Genomic DNA, 20,969 nt, shown 5'->3' on the forward strand with positions numbered 1-20,969 from the left:
CTAGTTTTTCTTAAATTTACTTCCCTTTACAAGTCTGGAACTGAGATGAGCAAATCTTGCTAGATGAAAATAATTAAGTTTCAAAGTATTTCTTTTCAGAAAATCATTTTTCTTACTTTAATAGAAACATCTGCAGAATCGTGTGCACTCCTTTCCAGTGTGAGGGGCAGTAAGGTTAATCCTGGAATCATGTTGGAGAAAGGATGAGACCCCACTCTTTACCCTGGCCAAATATCTACCAGCACCATCCCCACTAGCTGTTGGAGCATTTCAATTCTCCTAGGAAATCTGCCAGTGGTTAATGATCTTTCTTGCCAAGAGGTTGTTTATCCTTCACCTCCATTCCTCTTGCTACAGTTCATTCCTCCCTGTAGAATTATGAAAGAACATTACAGCCCATCCAAGGGAGATGAGCCCTGCAGCCTCAATTTCCAATGTGGCAAAAGTCATGAGTCTGAGTGTCAGAACTGCCACAGAGGTTCTTGGTTGATACCACAGCCATCCATTAACCTGTCCCTGGAGTTAGCAGCCCAGATGGTGGTAACTGCAAATGAAACTTACCAAAGGGCTTGATGATAGCCCTAAGCAGAGATTTCAGTTGAGCATGAAAGCCTTTGAAAAAGATATCACAGGAAATAGAGGGGAAAGCCACATTTTACTCCAGAGAAATTGATTCTATATAGGAAAATCCCATGGGAATGAAGGAGCCTGGCTCTCCCCTCAACCTTGTAGGTAAATATGATATTCTTCTAATGATCAACAAATAACATATTAGAAAATAGTACAAATATTCTGAAATATTAAGACTCAATGTCTTAATCAGACCGCCTGAGTTATCACCCTGCTCTGTGACTTTCTAGCTCTAAGAGCCTGGGAAAATTATTGATTCCTTTCTATCTCCGTTTTGTCATTTATAAAATAGAAATGATAATGATATCAACTGCACAAGAAAGTTATGAGGATTAAATACGTGAAAATGCTTAAAATAGTGTGTCAAATTCTAAATATTGGCTGTCATACATGGGGCATTAAATATACATTATTATTTGTACACATTGGTTTATGGACTATATGTCTGGAAATCTAAGTTCTACTGTGGCTTTTATACCTTTTCATTACTTTTGTAGCCTTGAGCAAGTTTCTGTACCTTCCATTAGCACAAGTTGGTAAATACATATTTGGACATAATGCTTTTCCTTTTTCTTCTTATTCCTGTGGCAGACATAGGTTAATTACAGCCCCTTACACCCTGAGGCCTAAGTAGGCTTTAGAATTCATGTCAACATGATGTTCCCAGAAGCCACCATCAATTAGTCAGTTGACGTGAAAATTAGAACTGATTTGACCCCCCAGCTTTAGAGCTCACAACCTTTAAAGGAATGTTTATTCCCACTTTCAGCCACCTCAGACTATCCCATCACAGTATCACCCCCACTTTGCCACTAATTTTTCAATGTTGATAGGACACCACAACTGTCTGCATTTGGGATAATCTTTGTGTATTCATCACAACACTACACCCTTGTAAGTAGCCACAGTTGGAGAAAGGATATGGCTGGCACAAGAGTCCACTGTGAGTACACGATTGAGGTCAGTATCCAACAATATCTTGGATTTTTATTCAACCAAAGAAGCTGACTGACGGCATGCTCAGACCTCTTTGTGCAGATGGAGGTGAGGAGGTCAGTGCCTGTACAGACCAACCAGTGCTGCTTCCCATTCTGTGCTCCGAGAAGCTTCCTCCTAATAAATCTTTTGCTCCCCACAACAAGACCCTAAGAATGTGTCTCCTAGGCATCTTGGCCCAGGTCAGCCAGCACAGAAGGCTGGGATTGTTTTGTTTTGTTCTGTTTTGTTTTCAGGTTAGGGGACAAGAATAACTAAGAGAATAAGTACCACCGACAGATGCTGATCTTCGGTAGATCTCAGAGAATTTACCCACAGTTATCCATGAGTGTCCTTTCCCTATTACATAAAGAAGACTATTAAATCTTGAGGCAATAAATGAATTTTTAATAATACCGATAGAATTATGTTATATTTTAATATGCAAAATATTCTGTAAGAAGACACCTAAGAATCACTTACAAGTGCTTATCTTTGATCAGTCATCATCTTTTGCTCCCATTTAACCATTTACCTTGAATAAAAGCTTTTTAAAATCAGAATGCCTTGGAATGATTAAAATGTCATATGGATGTGTTTAGATTACAAATAGTTAAGGATGAGACATAAACACAATTTTAAATATCAAAATAAGATTTCTATAATTCTCAAGAAGTATATTAAGTTATTTATAAAATATCATGCTAAATTATTCCATAAATAACAAGCAATCAGTTAACTAAGGAATAACTTACAATGGCCTGGACCACCATCATACCCAGTGTGGGGCCAGATAGACTAAATATCTGGCCAGTGTAGCATTTATTGTGTTCTTTGTCCTTTCTTAAGAGTACAGAACAGTGGCTGTATAGACTTTGGAGTTAGGCCTGTGACTGAATTCACACTCCATCACTTTGCTGTGTGTCTTAGTTCGTTTCCTGCTACTATCACAGAATAACACAGACTGGATGATTTATTAAAAATGTAAGTTATTTGGCTCACAGGTCTGGAGACTGAGAAGTCCAAAATCAAGAGGCAGTGTCTAGTGAGGGATTTCTTATTGCATCATAATATGGTGGAAAGCATCACATGGTGAAGAAACACATGCACAAAACAGAGAGAAAAAGCGGATCAAATCTACATCTGCAGTAATGACAAAAATCCATTCGTGAGGGTCAAGTCCTCATGGCCTAATCATCTCTTAAAGGTCTCACTTTTTGCTACCATCACAATAGCAATTAAACTACAACATGAGTTATGGAGAGGACATTCAGATAATAGCACTGTATGGCTTTAAACAAATTACTAGGTTTTTCTGAACTTTAGTTTTCTCATATGCTGTTGTCAAAATTCCATGTGTGAGAGAGCTTGGCGGAGTCCCTGGCACATCGTAAGCTCTGACTCTTGTGATAATTGTTAGACTCCCTCATTGTTTGTGGAAGTGTGATAGGGACAGACAGAAGACAGCCACACTGTTTTTTTTCTACATAAAATATTTGCACCCATGTTGGTCTTTAAAACTCTTTTTGAAACGCATATGAAAATTCCTTTGTAGAAAAAAAGTATGCAGTTAAAAAGAAGTCCTCTATTCCCTATCAAGAGATTAATTCATAAAGGGTAGACAAACACGATTTCAAATGTCATTAGATTTGGACACTAGCTTTGGCCTGTACATCGACTTTAGTGGAGAATGTTAACACTTTTCAATTTCTGCTCCTTGCTGGCTTGAGTAAGGCACACAGGAGCCACTTTCAGAGAGAATGTTCTCTTCTGTATTTACTTTTATCCTACAGAACAGATTGAAAGCCAGTGGCGTAGATCTAGGCACAGGTTTTCTCAGTCAGTCAACTTTTGGGAAGCACCTGCTATGTGTTGGGTGCCATGACAGGTACAGGTTAATGCAACTGCCAGAACAGATCTCCCGTCCCCTTCTGAACTTGCTTCTACACATCTAAGGTCCTGTTAGTGATGCCAAATAAATAATCTTCCCTCCACCCTTTTCTTCTTATTCTTCACTATCTCTGGGCACACTTATTCTCTCTTATGATTTAATATACTAATTCTGCATTGATAACAGGACTCCTGAATCTATTTCCAGCCAAAACGTCTCACTTGAGTTTCGAGCCCACATTTCCATCTGCTGGCTACTGCATATCTTCTCCAATATATCCCAACATTGTTCATTGATATATAACCACTACACCAACCTATTCCCCAACCTGAACTCTCTTTCTATTAACTGGCCATGAATGCAGGAACAAGGATTCAAGGACTCAGAGATTCAAAAAAAAAAAATAGTAATAACAATGATGGTTAATATTTATTAAGCATTTGTCCACTATTTATTTAAATTAGTTATCTAATGTGTGTAGTTATGTATTTATTTCTCACAATAGTTCTTTGAGATAGGTCTACTATTATTTCCATTTTGCACATTAAATAATTGAGGCACAAAGAGAAGTCCCTTACTTCTCCAAGGCCACACAGCCAGAGGTGGTAGAGTCATGATTGGAATTAGGCAATGTGATTCTAGAACCTGTACACTTAAGCCCTTTGGCACATCCATCTTAAATGTAGGTCAGGGCTTGGGTTGTCATAGCTAAAAAGAGTAACTCAGATAATGGTAAGTAGTATCACTGTCTGGAAGTTTTAACTACAAAATTCTGTAAATATAATAGGTGGATATTTTTATAACGTGCTTTGGACTCATGACAAGGCTCTAGTCTTTCAAAAACTTTTGAAATTATTTCTGCAAAAACACGCATATGCCAAAGCACAAGAGAAAAAGCAGGATGTGGGAAAGCAAAATGCCAATGCACAGGGGAAAAAGCAAGATGCCACCCAGACAGTGAGCAATTTGCTCAGCTTGGCTGGAACATGGAGTCTGTAGACTAAAGTGATAGAAGACAAAGGCTGGGAAGGTACACTGTAACCAGACTGTGAGTGAACTTTTAGTTATATTAACACTATAAATATAGTAATAAAGTTATATTAGACTGTACTCTGTAGGCAAAACATGGGACTAGAAGTGAGGGAGCAAGGCAGGGAATGTTCATCTAACAAAATCATTACTGAGAGCCTCCAATGAAGTAGGCATGATTCTAGGTACTTGAAATACAGTTAGTTTGTACCTCCAAGGAGTGTGCAGTCTTAGGGGAAGCTTGGCAATTACAATGGAAATTTTTAATTCACCATGGTTAAGTGTTACAGAGTCCTATGAAAATAGGTATGAAGTACCACTAACAAACCCATTGTGCCTTATAAGAAAATACTTCCTAGAAACATGCGGAGATTTGTAATGAGGATAATTACACAATTATATTTTATTTTAGCAATTTCATTCTGTTAGTAGATATGGAAATACCAAAGAAATAAGAAGGGAGGTCACTGAAGAGATTAGTGGATCATATAAAACTGGATGATCACTTGTACTGTGAAAATCAGAATTGAGAGGCAAGTATGGAATCAAGAGGACTTTTGCCAACAGAAACAGCAGAACTAGAAAGGTTGTTGGAAAGGAGTTCATGAGAATGATTCCAGTCTTTCTAGTTTGGTCACCTAAGTGTCTGAGTTTTCCAAGTTAGGGAAAAAAAAGGAAGAGCAAAATAAGGGAGGAAGACAGTAAATTTAGTTTGAGATATGTTAGCTTAGAGGCATCTAGGAAGAGAGTAAATTTAGTTTGAGATATGTTAGCTTAGAGGCATCTACAATTAGAGATATTTTGTGGGCAGCTATAGCCACCTATCATAAATAGAATGATGCCAGAGATGTAAGTTTTGGAATTTCCAACATCTGAATCCAGATGAACTTTCTCAATAGAGCATAGAAGTATAAAGAGAGACAATGTGGCAGTACCTTGAGGCACATGTAAACAAAGCAAAACAACTAAAATAGATGACACATGAACTTTGGAGTCAGAATGTCCGAATTCAAATCCTAGCTCAACCACTTATGAGCTGTGTGACTTTGTACAAGGTACTTAATATGTTTTGGTCTCAGTTTCCTCATCTATAAAATGAGAACTACCTCAGATTGTATCATGATGTTTAAATAAATTAGTGTTTATAAAGAATGTCGAATAATACCTGGCATTCAGTAAATACAATTTAGTTTTTATTAAATAAAAAGTATTATAGTTCATTTAGCTCCAAATATTGACCTTCATTCTGTGTTCTATTTTATTTCTCCACTATGTCTTATTTTTCTGAAGCCTGTCATTTGTTTTTCTTATTCTACTCCTAATTCTAGTGGGTCCTAAATGAAGTATTATTAAATTCACTACCTATTTCACATGAAAAGTAAATCTTAGGAAAAATAAAAATCAATCCCTTTCTTCATGAAACAATTACCTTGTAAAAAAAAATCTTAGAAAAGTTCTCTCTAGGCATATCACAATGTAATCATCTGTTTCTACAGATTAAATTGATAAATAATTTTCTACAAAGGAATATTTCTCCTAGAAGTTTCTTTCTTTTACCTTTTTTTTTCATGTTTCAGGACCAACACTACTAAAATGTTCTATTCATACATTCCAAGCAGTTTCAGACTTTAGAGTTAACAACCTGTTCTTGGTATGGTCGCGACCATCAGGATCCACTCTGCCAGGAACTGTGCTAGATGCTCTAAATAGAAAATCTCATATTCTTCCCCAAACTCCTTGAGTTGGCTATGATGTTTGCTATATAATTGAGAAAAATGAGGTTAGTCAGAGTCCCTGAATCATCTCAAGCCTAGGGAAGTTGCCTCAGTGTAGTGAACAACAACTGAGCAGTTGGTTTCAAAGCAGAACATCATTCAACACAGGACAGTTGTCTCTCCGCTCTGCAGTGTGTCATCATTTTGAGGATGAGACAAAAGGTAGAATGGCCTGATGGTGGCACCCACCAAGATTTCCTGCCCTATTTTACCACAGAAGACACTTGGGAGTCCTGGTACCTTGGACTTATCATCTATGGCTTGGAGGAGCCAATGACCAATAATCTTTTATTTTGGCTCAGTTCATGAACCATCAGCAACAACCTTCCCTCTAGTCCCACCAGGAGACTTAACACAAAACTGTTGGAAGTCTCTTGTCTAAACATAGTACAGGTTTAATATTTTTACCAGTCTTATTGAGACTCTAAGTTCAGTTTTTAATTGAATAATATTGTTCAGAGAATATGTCATAGTGATGGTGATGATAAGTATTACCTCAGAGACGGACTTGTCCCTGTAAAATGAAGGTTTCAGGATCAGCTTTAAGAAGGAGTTAGATTGAGATAAATGTAAATGATAAATAGATCATGCATGGGAAAAATAGTATCTGGTATAGAAATATAATGCTAACTATACCAAAGCAAAGCCAAATCAGATGTGTCTGGACAATACTTAGTTTTTCTGGAATGAAGTGTTTAGTAAGAGAAGCAATAAAAAACATCATGGAAAACTGGTGAGGGCATGTTTGTGAAGATCTTAAAAGTTTGGATACCATCTTATGATTAATGAAATCAAGAAACGTGGTGACATAAAAACAGTTCAGGAGAGTATGTTGGTAGGATCAGAGGTTGAAATGGTGATGTACAGAAGGAATTCAAATTATTCTGAATTTCTAAATCTGGGAAAATATCTTGATATGTATTAAAAGTAAAGAAAGCTATTTTAGGAGGCTGTTTCCAGTTCCTTCCAACAAAATAATATCTCACACACTGGCATACTTTTTCTATAAAGGCCAGATAGTAAATATTTTAGGATTTTGGACATGCAGTTTCTGCCACAACTACTCAACTTGTTGCCATAGCACAAAGCAACCTTAAACAATATGTTAATGAAGTCACATGGCTCTGTTTCAGTAAGCTTTACCTATGGACACTGAAGTTTGAATTTCATGTAATTTTCATGTGTCACAAAATATTACTCTTCTTTTGATATTTTCTAGCTACTTTAAAATGTAAAATCCATTCTTAGCTTGGGACTATACATAATCAGAAAGAGAAAAGGATTTGGCCACAGTTTGCAAACTCTTGGTTTGCAGAACATCATCAGAACTTTCAATCCAACAATATTTTGTAAACTTGAATTTTCTTCTGAAGACTTCTCTTGAGCATTTGGAAGGAGCTGGCTGAAGTGGGCTTGAAGTGGTAGGAGAAGGGGATAACTATTAATAACTTAGTTAGTCAGACTAATCATACTAACCACAGGGGGCAGTAGGACAACCAACACGTGTCCCTGTATGCTCTAAGCCAACAGTTACTTGTCTGAAACCTTCAAAAAAAAAAAAAAAAAAATTCTGAACTCAGTATTTTGATAATTGCAGAGGGAAAATCAAAAGTGGTGGGCTTTGCTTTTATTCAAGTTGCTTATGCCACCCTAAAGTGGTACAATGCAGTACTTGCCCAAAGGGAGTGACTGGCAACATTGACAGAAGCTTAGTGTGAGAGCAGTGTGTAAAGTTGAAGAGACTTTGAACAAAGAATTCTGGAGAGACTAACTAGGCTGGGGTAACTAATGAAAACCAGCCTGGGAATGGAATGCAGAGGACATGAGAGTCCCAAAGGAAAAACTGATGGGACTTGCTAACTACTGAGACATGGTGGCTGAAAAAAGAGAAAGGAGAAAGAAAGATATAAAATGTTTTAAAATAGTCTCATTACATTATTCAGTGCCACTAAGAATCACATAGCAGTGAGAGGCAAGGGGGACGATGTAGTGTGTAGAAAATGGGGAACATAGGAGGCTGGAGGGTAGCACTTCACAGAAGCAAATCACACACATACACTAATGTCTGATAAATGGTAGGCTGAAATTATTGGCAAATACAGAGAGAAGGGATCCCATTAATGCCCACATGCTATCTTTATTTCAAGTATTATCAGGTGGAAAATAAAGTAGTATCATTATGGTGTTGATGGTCAAAATATGTGAACAATCTCCTGCATCATATTATATAGAATCCCCCTCATTTGTTCAAGGTAATTTCCTTTTGATCACATGGCACTGGTCATGTCTTATAAAGCAAATATATCCAAACATTTTTCATTACTTATCTTCAGCTTTTCCCTCTCTAGTTCTGTTTGCTTATGTAGATCACAAATGTATGAGAAAAACAAACACAAGGCAATTAATGTACCTACAGTTAGAGATGTGAATAATACTGGAATTCAGAAAAGGAAAGGTTGCATAAATAAACCTCTCCAAACTCTTAGCACCAACTATTGGTTTTATCTGCTTCTACCCTACCTAGAGCTGTCCAAAAGGATTGCTAAGGCACTTGTCCCCTAAAAATGTCCCTTTCCTGCTATTATGATTCACCCAAGGCAGCATGGTATATGGTAGAGATGCATGTCAGCCCTGCCTATAAATGCACCAAGGCCTATTTCTCATAAGCAATTTTTTTACATACACAAAATGAAATAGAGACAAAAAAGTAATTATTGCCTTCATTGTTTGGACTCACATATATAAAAATAAATTTTTAGCCTAATTCTAAGATAGTCATTTCAACTGTGCTTCTTAAAAATCTTAAACACCAGGATTTAGTTAAAAATATCTTCAGTTTGCCTACATTTAACCCTTAATTGTATCTTAGGAAACCTATAATGAAACTAGTGTGGCCAAAATACATTTACCAACAGGTTTCCTTAATTATTATCTAGGAACTATTTAGAAGTGGATTATTTCCTGATTTACTTACATTTTGTAAAAAAAAAAAAAAAAATGGAAAGTTAATTTATGAAGTTAGAAAAGTAGCTGGAAGAAGCCTAGCCCATTTTATAATGAAAAAAATAAGACACAGAATATGTTTTAAAGTGGCTTTCTCAAATGAACCACAACCTTCAGGATTAGACTTTCCCTTTGAGATACTGAGGTACAGAAAATACCCAGTTTTTAGAAGACACAAAGGAGGCTGAAGAATCCAAATACTCCAGCCCTAAGTGGTATTAAGACCAATAAATAACTATATATGGTATGCTGCTTCTCTCTTCGGAGTAAATCAGTTATTTGGCTAACATGTAACAAGTACATTATAAATTATTTCACTATTACAACCACCACAAATAGATATATAGAAACTTCTACAAACACATTACCATGAATAAAGAAAATGAGTAGACAGAGAGTGCAATCAGAATTAGACTAATACTATGATCATCTTAATATATCAGTTAAATGTTATGTCCTCATTCCAAGACTCTCTCATTTTATGTAGCTTCTGCATTAATCCAGCTGCAAATTTACTTAGTCCAGATTAGGTCTTAATGTATTATTTATAGCTTTTTACTGGTGGTACATTATGGATTTTCATCCAAAAAAGTATAATTTTGTCAGGTGCATGTAAAAGCCATTTTTGAATATACAGCAAATTGTTATATTAAAAGAAAATTTTCATATTTTTTCATAGACTTGAATCAAAGGAACCTTTCCTGTCTGTTGGGTAAGTATTTAAATACTTTATAAGTATTAATTATTTAATTCAAATTACCAAGAACTTCTGAGATGGTATTTTCAGTCATTTAACCTCATATTCAAAATCATACATATCATTGCATGCAACACTGCTATCTATGTTTTATACAGACTTAATTAAAATGCTCCCTAGGTTGTATTGTGACCTCAGAAATGAAGCTAATGAATGTATATGAAATCCTGTACCTTCTATAAAGGCTAAACAAGGTACACAGTGATCATCCATATTCTCTTCATGTAAAAGTATACTCACATAGGTCCTAAAAATTCCTCTGAGCCATAGCTTCACCATTCCAAGCCTGTCTACCCATTGCTGTACTCCATTTCTTTTCAATCTACTCTATTCACTGTTTCTTCACCCCCTTCCCTAAGTCTGTCTTCACAATCAATATCTATCTTTTCTCCTTAGCTCTCATTTCACTTTAATTTCTCCAGCTCACTCACGTTGACTGCTTCTCTGCACCCAAAGCTGAGGAACCCTGAGGCAAATTTAGATAAGACAAATGCTTGCCTGCTCTGACGGTATCCTTCTTAGTCACAAAACATATCTTAAGAATAATATATTGTTGGCCGGGTGCGGTGGCTCATGCCGGTAATCCTAGCACTTTGGGAGGCGAGCAGATCACCTGAGGTCAGGATCTCAAGACCAGCCTGGCCAATATGGTGAAATTCCATCTCTACTAAAAATACAAAAATTAACTGGGCATGGTGGCACACACCTGTAATCCCAGCTACTTGGGAGGCTGAGGCAGGAGAATTGCCTGAACCTGGGAGGCAGAAGTTGCGGTGAGCCAAGATTGCAACACCGCACTCCAGCCTGGGCGACAGAGCAAGACTCTGTCTCAAAAAAATAATAGAAATAAAATAATAATAATATGTTGTTTACATGAGTGCACATGTTCTATTTTTAGGCATTTAAAACTAATTAAGTATAAGCAATGTTGTTTGTATCTGATCAAATACTCCTTTGACTAATATATTAAAGTTTATTATGAAAGGACTTTTGCACCATCAATATTATAGATGATATTGTATCAAAAAGTGGTGAAAAATGCGATGTCTTGCCTAGAGAAATCGTGCTATATTTGATGAGGGAAAAAAAGCTGTCATATATAGGCAGCCACAATACTGATGGTTAATGACCAGAAACATGGAATGGGGTTAGATTTTTAAGTGACCAGATCAATATTCTTTTATTACTTTGTACATGGCCATTGAATATTTCTATCACTCATTCAACAACATGGTTCCCAATTCCTTTCTACTCTTCATAAAAGCTTTTCAGAAAGCCACTCAAATCATGGAAATCAAAATAATTGTTAGGGGATGTGGAAGACAAAAAATGGAATATATGTATTTATTTGAAGACTACATGGAAAATGAAAGGTCAAGTTGGTCTGGCCCAAAAAAGGTAATAAAGCATGCTTTTTTCCCTACATTGATCATCAGCTCCTATTGTTAAAAATCTCTACACCTGAAGAAATCTTCTAGTTTGAATGCATATGTATCTGCCCTCAAGTCAAAAGGCCTGAAATAGCTTCTCTTCACGCCTCACTTCATGCAGTTTCTGTGCAGCCTTTACTGTTCTCCTGGCTATTCTGAGATGAAATTCCTTTTTTATTGCATACTTCTGTTTTAAAAGGCAGACCCTAAGTAATCTTTGTTTTAACTTTTCAAGAGTTTAGCACTGAGTATTAGAACCCTGAGAAAAACTTCCCCCCCAAAAATAATAATAATGTATCACTCAGCGAATGCTCAAAGTGGGAAAATTAGCATGGCACACATAAGATATTGCCTATGTCTTAAAAGTAAAGTGTGTGAAAGGCAACCCAAATGATTCTGCTGAATGGATATTTTAATTTATAGCTAAATGTTTCCATTCCCTCAAGAAAATTATTTTAAATAAGATTGTCCAAAGTATGTATGCTAAGGTGGGCAACTCACTTTAGTGCAGGAGTTCGAGACCAGGCTGGACAACATGGTGAAACATCTCTACAAAAAAATACAAAAATTAGCTAGCCGTGGTGCCATGCCTGTAGTCCTAGCCACCTGGGGGCTAAGACAGGAGGATCATTTGAGCCCAGGAGTTTGAGGCTACAACGAACCGAGATTACACCACTTCACTCCAGCGTAGGCAACAGAGTGAGACCCTGTCTCAAAAAAATAAAAGCATGTATGTATCTCTCTCCTACTTTGTTCAGTGAGAAGATGGACAGAAGTGAATCAGTGGACACATATAAGCATACTAGGCACAAGGCAGTCTACTCATAAGTACTGTTATTCAAATGTATGACTGATTTGTTCTCGTGAAGTTATTTTTTATAAGTAAATTTTTATTTATTTTTTCCTGGTGCTTTATACCCATTTCTTTTTTTCCACAAATGATTGGGGTACAGGTGATATTTGATTACATGCGTAAGTTCTTTAGTGGTAATTGGTGAGACTTTGGTACACCCATCACCCAAGCAGTATACACTGCATCATATTTGTAGTCTTTTATCCCTCACCCCACTCCCAACCTCCCCCCCGACCAAGTCCCCAAAGTCCATTGTATCATTCTTATGCTTTTCCATCTTCATAGCTTAGCTCCCACTTATCAGTGAACACATACGATGTTTGGTTTTCCATTCCTGAGTTACTTCACATAGAATAATAGTCTGCAGTCTCATCCAGGTTACTGCAAATGCCACTGATTCATTTCTTTTTATGGCTGATGAATATTCCATCATATAAATATACACCACAATTTCTTTATCCATTCTTTGATTGATAGGCATTTGGGTTGGTTGCATGATTCTGCAATTGCAAATTCTGCTGCTATAAACATGCATGTGCAAGTATCTTTTTCATATAATGACTTCTTTTCCTCTGGATGAATACCCAGAGGATTGCTGGATCAAATGGTAGTTCTACTATTAGTTCTTTAAGGAATCTCTACACTGTTTTCCATAGTGGTTGTACTAATTTACATTCCCACCAGCAGTGTAGAAGTGTTCCCTGTTCACTGCATCCACTCCACCATCTACTGTGTTTTGATTTTTTGATTATGGCCATTCTTGCAGAAGTAAGGTAGTATTGCTTACCTTACTGGTTTTGATTTGCATTTCCCTGATCATTAGTGATGCTGAGCATTTTTTCATATGTTTCTTGGCCCCTTGTGTATCTTCATTTGAGTACTGTCTATTCATGTCATTAACCCACTTTTTCATGGCCTGTTTGTATTTTTCTTACTGATTTGATTGAGTTCATTGTACATTCTGGATATTAGTCCTTTGTCAGATGTATAGACTGTGAATATTTTCTCCCACTCTGTGGGTTTTCTGTTCATTCTGCTGACTGTTCCTTTTACCATGCAAAAGCTCTTTAGTTTAATTAAGTCTCAACTATTTATCTTTATTTTTATTGAATTTGCTTTTGGGTTCTTTGTCACAAAATCTAGGCCAATGTCTACAATGTTTTTTCCAATGTTATCTTCTAGAATGTTTACAGTTTCAGATCTCAGATTTAAATCTTTAATCCGTCTTGAGTTGATTTGTGTATAGGGTGAGAGACGAGGATCCCGTTTCATTCTCCTACATGTGGCTTGCCAATTATCCCAGTACTATTTGTTGAATAGGGTGTCCTTTTCCTCACTTTATGTTTTTTGCTTGCTTTGTCGAAGATCATTTGGCTGTAAGTATTTGGATTTATTTCTGGGTTCTCTTCTCTGTTCCATTGGTCTATGTGCCTATTTTTATACCAGTACCATGCTGTTTTGGTGACCATTGCCTTATAATATAGTGTGAAATCAGGTAGTGTGATGCCTCCAGATTTGTTCTTTTTGCTTAGTTTTGTTTTGTCTATGCAGGCTCTTTTTTGGTTCCATATGAATTTTAGGATTGCTTTTACTAGTTCTCTGAAGAATGATGGTGGTATTTTGATGGGGATTGCATTGAATTCGTAGACTGCTTTTGGCAGTGTGGTCATTTTCACAATATTGATTCTACCCATCCATGAGCATGGGAAGTGTTTCCATTTGTTTGTGTCATCTGTGATTTCTTTCAGCAGCATTTTGTAGTTTTCCTTGTAGAGGTTTTTTGACTCCTTGGTTAGGTATATTCCTAAGTATTTTAATTTTTTTTTCAGCCATTGTAAAGTGGGTTGCATTTTCTATTTGATTCTTAGCTTGGTCGCTGTTGGTATGTAGCAGAGCTACTGATTTGTGTACATTAATCTTGTATCCAGAAACCTTGCTGAATTCTTTTATCAGTTCTAGGAGCTTTATGAAGGAGTCTCCAGGGTTTTCAAGAAAAACAATCATATTGTTAGCAAAAACAGTGACAGTGTTACTTCATCTTTACCAATTTAGATGCCTTTTATTTCTTTCTCTTGTCTAGTTGCTCTGGCTAGGACTTCCAGTGCTATGTGAAGAGGAGTGGTGAGAGTGGGCATCCTTGTCTGGTTCCAGTTCTCACAGGGAATGCTTTCAACTTTTCCCCATTCAGTATTATGTTGCCTGCGGGTTTTTCATAGATGGCTTTTAGTACATTGAGGGATGAGAGTTTTAACCATAAAAGGATGCTGGATTTTGTTGAATGCTTTTTCTGCATCTATTGAGGTTATCATGTGATTTTTATTTTTAATTCTCTTCATGTGGTATATCACATTTATTGACTTGCATATGTTAAACCATCCCTGCATCCCTGGTATGAAACTTATTTGATCATGGTGGATTATCTTTTTGATATGTTGTTGGATTCAGTTAGCCCATATTTTGTTAAGAATTTTAGCATCTATGTTTATCAAGCATATTGGTCTGTAGTTTCTTTTTTGATTATGTCCTTTCCTGGTTTTGGTATTAGGGTGATGCTGGCTGCATAGAATAAATTAGGGAGGGTTTCTTCTTTCTCTGTCTTGTGGAATAGTGTCAAAAGATTGGTACCAATTCTTCTTTAAATGTCTGGTAGAATTCTGCTGTGAATCCATCTGGTCCTGGACATTTTTTTTTTGTTAATTTTTAAATTACCATTTCAATCTCCCTGCTTGTTGTTGGTCTGTTCAGGGTATCTAATTCTTCCTGATTTAAGCCAAGAGGATTGTATTTTTTTCAAGAATTTATCCATCTCTTCTAGGTTTTCTAATTTATGTGCATAAAGGTGTTCACAGTAGCCTTGGATGATCTTTTGTATTTCAGTAGTGTCAGTTGTAATACTTCCTGTTTCATTTCTTAATGAGGTTATTTGGATTTTCTCTCTTCTTTTCTTGGTTAATTTTGCTAATGGTCTATCAGTTGTATTTATCTTTTCAAAGAACTAGCTTTTTGTTTCATTTATCTTTTGTATTGTTTCTTTTTATTTCAATTTCATTTAGTTCTGCTCTGATCTTGGTTATTTCCTTTCTTTCACTGGGTTTGTTTTTGGTTTTGGTTTGTTCTTGTTTCTCTAGTTCCTTGAGGCGTGACCTTAGAATGTCAGTTTGTGCACTTTCAGTCTTTTTGATGTAGGCATTTAGGGTTATAAAATTTCCTTTTAGCACCACCTTTGTTGTATCCCAGAGGTTTTGATAGGTTGTGTCATTATTGTCGTTCAGTTCAAAGAATTTTTAAATTTTCAACTTAATTTTGTTTTTGACTCAATGCTCATTCAGGAGCAGGCTATTTAATTTCAATATATTTGCATGGTTTTGAAGATTTCTTTTGGAGTTGATTTCCACTTTTATTCCACTGTGGTCTGAGAGAGTGCTTGATGTAATTTCAATTTTCTTAAATTTTTTGAGGCTCATTTTATGGCCTAACATATGGTCTATCTTAGAGAAAGTCCCATGCACTGTTGAATAATGTGTATTCTGCAGTTGTTGGATGAAATGTTCTGTATATATCTGTTAAGTCCATTTGTTCCAAGATATAGTCTAAATCCATTGTTTCTTTGTTGACTTTCTGTCTTGATGACCTGTCTAGTGCTGAGTGGAGTATTGAAGTTCCCCACTATTACTGTGTTGCTGTCTATCGCATTTCTTAGGTCTATTAGTAATTGTTTTATAAATTTGGAAGCTCCAGTGTTAGGTGCATATATGTTTAGGATTGTGATATTTTCCTGTTGGACAATGTATTTTACCATTGTATAATGTGCCTCTTTGTCTCTTTTAACTGCTGTTGCTTTAAAGTTTCTTTTATCTGATATAAGAATAGCTACCCCTGCTCACTTTTGGTGTCTATTTGCATAAAATGCCTTTTTCACCCCATTTACTTTAAGTTTATGTGAATCCTTATGTATTAGGTGAGTCTCCTGAAGGCAGCAGAGAGTTGGTTGGTGAGTTCTTATCCATTCTGCAGTTCTGTATCTTTTAAGTAAAGCATTTAGGCCATTTACATTCAATGTTTAGTATTGAGATGTGAGCTACTGTTGCATTCATCATGCTATTTGTTGCCTGCATACCTTGGTTTTGTTTTTTGTTTTTTTCTTTTTAACTTGTATTTTTGTTTTCTAGGTCCTGTTTGATTTATGCTTTAAAGAAGCTCTGTTTTGATGTGTTTCCAGGACTCGTTTCAAGATTTAGAGCTCCTTTTAGCAGTCCTTGTAGTGGTGGTTTGGTACTAGCAAATTATCTCAGCATTTGTTTGTCTGAGAAAGATGGTATCTTTCCTTTATATATGATGCTTAGTTTCGCTGGATACAAAATTCTTGGCTGATAATTGTTTTGTTTAAGGAGACTGAAGATGGGGCCCCAATCCCTTCTAGTTTGTAGGGTTTCTGCTGAGAAATCTGCTGTTAATCTGATAGGTTCTCCTTTGTAGGTTACCTGGTGCTTCTGTCTCACATCTCTTAAGATTCTTTCATTCATCTTAACTTTAGATAACCTGATGACAATGTGCCTAGACGATGATATTTTTGTGATGAATTTCCCAGGTGTTCTTTGTGCTTCTTGTATTTGGATGTCTAGTTCTCTAGCAAGGCCAGGGAAGTTTTCCTCGATTATTCCCCCAAATACGTTTTCCAGACTTTTAGATTTCTCTTCTTCCTCGGGAACACTGATTATTCTTAGGTTTGGTCATTTAACATAATACCAGACTTCTTAACATAATACCAGACTTCATAATACCAGCTTTGTTCATATTTTCTTATTTGTCATGGTTGGATTGGTTTAATTTGAAGGCCTTGTCTTTGAACTCTGAATTTCTTTCTTCTACTTGTTCGTTTCTATTACTGAGACTTTCCAGAGCATTTTGCATTTCTGTGTGTCGTTTCCTGAATTTTTTATTGTTGTTTTCTTTATGCTATCTATTTCCTTGAATATTTCTCCCTTCACTTCTTATGTCATTTTTTGGACTTCCTTGCACTGGGCTTTGCCTTTCTCTGGTGCCCCCCTGATTAGCTTAATAACTAACCTCCTAAACTCTTTTTCAGGTAAATCAGGGATTTCTTCTTAGCTTGGATCCATTGCTGGTGAACTAGTGTGATTTTGGGGGATGTTAAAGAGCCTTGTTTTGTCATATCACCTGAGTTGGTTTTCTGGTTCCTTCTCATTTGGGTAGGCTCTGTCAGAGGGAAGGTCTAGGGCTGAAGGCTGTTGTCCAGATTCTGTTGTCCCACAGGGAGTTCCCTTGATGTAGTACTCTCCACCTTTCCCTATGGATGTGGCTTCCTGTGAGTCAAACTACAGTGATTGTTGTCCCTCTTTTGGGTCTAGCCACCCAGCAAGTCCCCCCAGCTCCAGGCTGGTACTGGGGGTTGTCTGCAGAGTCCTGTGATTAATGGAGTCTGTCAGGATTCTTAGCTTTGGTGGTTTAATGTTCTATTTTTGTGCTGGTTGGCCTTCTGCTGGGAGGTGACACTTTCCACGGAGCATCAGCTGTAGTAGTATGGAGAGGAACCAGTGGTGGGTGAGGCCCTAGAACTCCCAAGATTATATGCCCTTTGTCTTCAGCTACCAGGGTGAGTAGGGGAGGACCATTAGGTAGGGGCAGGGCTAGGCATGTCTGAGCTTAGACTCTCCTTGGATGGATCCTGCTGTGGCTGCTGTGGGGGATGGGGATGAGGTTTCCAGGTCAATTGAGTTATGTACCTAGAAGGATTATGGCTGCCTCTTCTGAGTCATGCAGGTTGTCAGAGAAGTGGGAGAAAACTGGCAGACACAGGGCTTAACCAGCTCCCATGCAAATCAAAGGCCTGGTCTCAATCCCACCATGCCACCGCTCACAGCCCTAAGTTGGTTTCCAGGCAGTGGATGAGCCAGGCTTGAGAACTTGCCCCAGGCTATTGGCCTCCCAGCTGTGGAAGAAAAGGGTTTGGTTCTTTCCCAGCCTGTGGAGTCTGCACACTGGATTCCCACTCTCCCTTGAGTTTTGGCCAGGAGGCTTCTTGCCCCTTTCAAGTTCTACAAAGTTTGGCTGGAGATTTCCTACTCCCTGTGGTGTTTTTCCCCCACTCCTCTGGTCACCCTCCTGATGGATCCCTGTGGTGCCAGGGAGGAATGGCCTGCTTGAAGACCCAGCGAGCTCCCAGGGCCTTTCCCACTGTTTCCTCTACCCCTGTATTTCATTCAGCTCTTGAAACTGACTCAGCTCTAGATAAGGTCAGAAACTTCTCCCGCAAACAGACCTCCAGTTTCTCCAGTGGGGGGTGTCTGTTTGGGAGAGGAGGATCTTCCTTTCCCACTTCTGCCGTTGGGGCACTCACAGTATTTGGGGTGTCTCCCAGGTCCTACAGGAGCACTCCACCTCCTTCAGAGGGTCTGTGGGTCCTCTTGAGATTGCTGGTTCGTTCTTGCAGTTGATCTGGAGCTAAAATTCACCACACAAGCCTCTTCATGCTGCTCTGTCTGTCCGAGTGGGAACTGCAGTCTAGTCCTGCCTCCCATCCTCCATGATGATCAGATTTATGACTTTTAATCCTAGTCACATGCCAGAATAAGTGCATGGTCTGTGGTTTATTATATCAGTTGACATGTGAGTATATAACATTGAATTTTTCCCCAGCACACCTCACATTAATTTTAATTCTATGTTCAATAAAAATGTGTGAATTATATTAATGAATAAATCACTGCTAAATATTGCATACTTCAGTTCACTGCCCATCAGTGTCTTAAAGTATTTGTTAATATGCACTGGCGAAAGTTGCTTTTGCCCTCATAGACTCGGACACCTACAAGCTAGATATGTTAGTTTAGGCAATTACTTAAACTCCCAAGCTTCAGGTTCTTGTTTGTGAAATGGAGATTAAAAGATTTAGATAATTGATATCAAACATTTAGCACAGTTTTTGGTACATAAGAGTTGCTCATAAATGTTAGCTATTATTACAATTCTGGAAGGTATATTTATGTATCATGTTATAAAGAGTCAATCAATCAGAAACCTTTAAAATAGTTCATAGAATAAATCTCCATTTTTATAGGCAGCGTTTTGAGTTACATTATAAAAAACAAAAGTTTCATTATAAAAACCAACAAAAGTTATTATATTGGGGAAAAATAAAAATTGTCATGAAATGAGTTATCAAGCAATATGAGTACAGATGTTTCAGATTTTAATGATGAATACTGGTAATTGTCATTTAAATTTTTTAAGTAGGAATATTGATATATTTTTAATATGCATCTCATTTTAAATTGAGAAGCCAAATTCTTCCCTGGATAAATGTACTGTACTAATTTTGAAATAAAATGTTTTGGTCACAACATAGACCCAATCTGAATATTGCAGTGGAAAAAAAAACTGTCAAAGAAAGTTACAGAAAATTATTTCCTTACTGAGAAAGATCATGGACTTGTGAAAAGAAGTTGAGTGAAATCTCAGGTCTCTGATCCTGCAACTATATATATGATATAAAAAGAACTTTCTTCATATGCACCAGGAAATGATTTCTAAAATAGTATCATTGAGGGGGAAACCCACTCCCCCACCAGTGTTCATTTAATGTAGTTTCCCTCTAATACACCTAGAGTGAGGCATGAAGGCTCATCCCAAAGTGTGATTCTGTTTGCATCAACAGATGCAGTGTTTTCCAAAGCTACCTAGGTGATTCTGATACCAGTGCGGCCTGGGAGCCATCATCTACAAGGTGCTTCCATCCCCCTCCATTTTTTTCCATACACACATGCACAAGCTGTCATTATAAACACTTATCATCTCTGGAGTCCCTTCAGAAAAATCTTTGAAATATAATGTCTCACAATCCCTCCCTGTTTTAAATGCATGTGGTGGAGGCAGCCACATTGAACTAGAACTATCTTAGAGTTCACTTAACAGAGACCAGGATAGATGCAAAGAGCCCAGAATAAATGCCATGGAAGCCTCCACACTGCCTATGCCAAAGTACATATAAATTCATTCTGATGTCATCTTAGACCTAAGGCTGGGATCATAATAAATTTTAAACTTCAAAATATTAATATAAATTCAATATTTAATAAATGTCTGTTTATTAAATAGTAATATTTTCTATTTTAAACTATTGTAAGTATATTATATATTTACTATTATATTTAAATGTATAAATGCATAATATTGAATATGTTTATATTATAAATAAAATACATTTATAAAATAAATTTGAATATTAAAGTTCTTGCACACCTTAACATTTTTTAAGATGTTAAGCAACCTTGCTTTTTAATGGAGGGCTAAAGTTTGGGGGCTCATATTCCAATCATCCTTGATACATTATATTTTAGAGCAATTAATGTAATAAAATTCTACTAGGAGAATGGTTCCTTTCAATGTTGCATCAGATAGAATCTGATCTTGGAAATAAGCTGAGAGAAAACAGGCATCAAGTTTGCATTTAGAAAGGTGAATAAGGCCAGGTGCTGTGGCTCACACCTGTAATCCCAGCACTTTGGGAGGCTGAAGCAGGCAGATCACAAGGTCAGGAGATCGAGACCATCTTGGCCAACATGGTGAAATGCCGGCTCTACTAAAAATACAAAAGTTAGCTGGACAT

At 37.0% G+C, this 20,969-nt stretch overlaps 1 protein-coding gene across 21 annotated transcripts in view; it reads left to right on the forward strand.

Moving 5' to 3' along the window:
• RALYL (RALY RNA binding protein like) overlaps window positions 1–20,969 on the forward strand; it is a 736,337-nt gene that overhangs the window by 615,968 nt on the left and 99,400 nt on the right. For 13 of the 21 annotated variants that reach the window (XM_045399163.2, XM_045399161.2, XM_045399165.3 and 10 more), the window contains one exon: window positions 9,983–10,015. The exons of the other annotated variants lie outside the window; for them this stretch is intronic. In XM_045399163.2, coding sequence (XP_045255098.1) covers window positions 9,983–10,015 — 33 coding nt within the window. The remainder of the gene's footprint in view (window positions 1–9,982; window positions 10,016–20,969) is intronic. 21 annotated transcript variants of the gene reach the window in all.

Source organism: Macaca fascicularis, chromosome 8 (genome assembly GCF_037993035.2).
Source record: "Macaca fascicularis isolate 582-1 chromosome 8, T2T-MFA8v1.1".
Taxonomy (NCBI): Eukaryota; Metazoa; Chordata; class Mammalia; order Primates; family Cercopithecidae; genus Macaca; species Macaca fascicularis.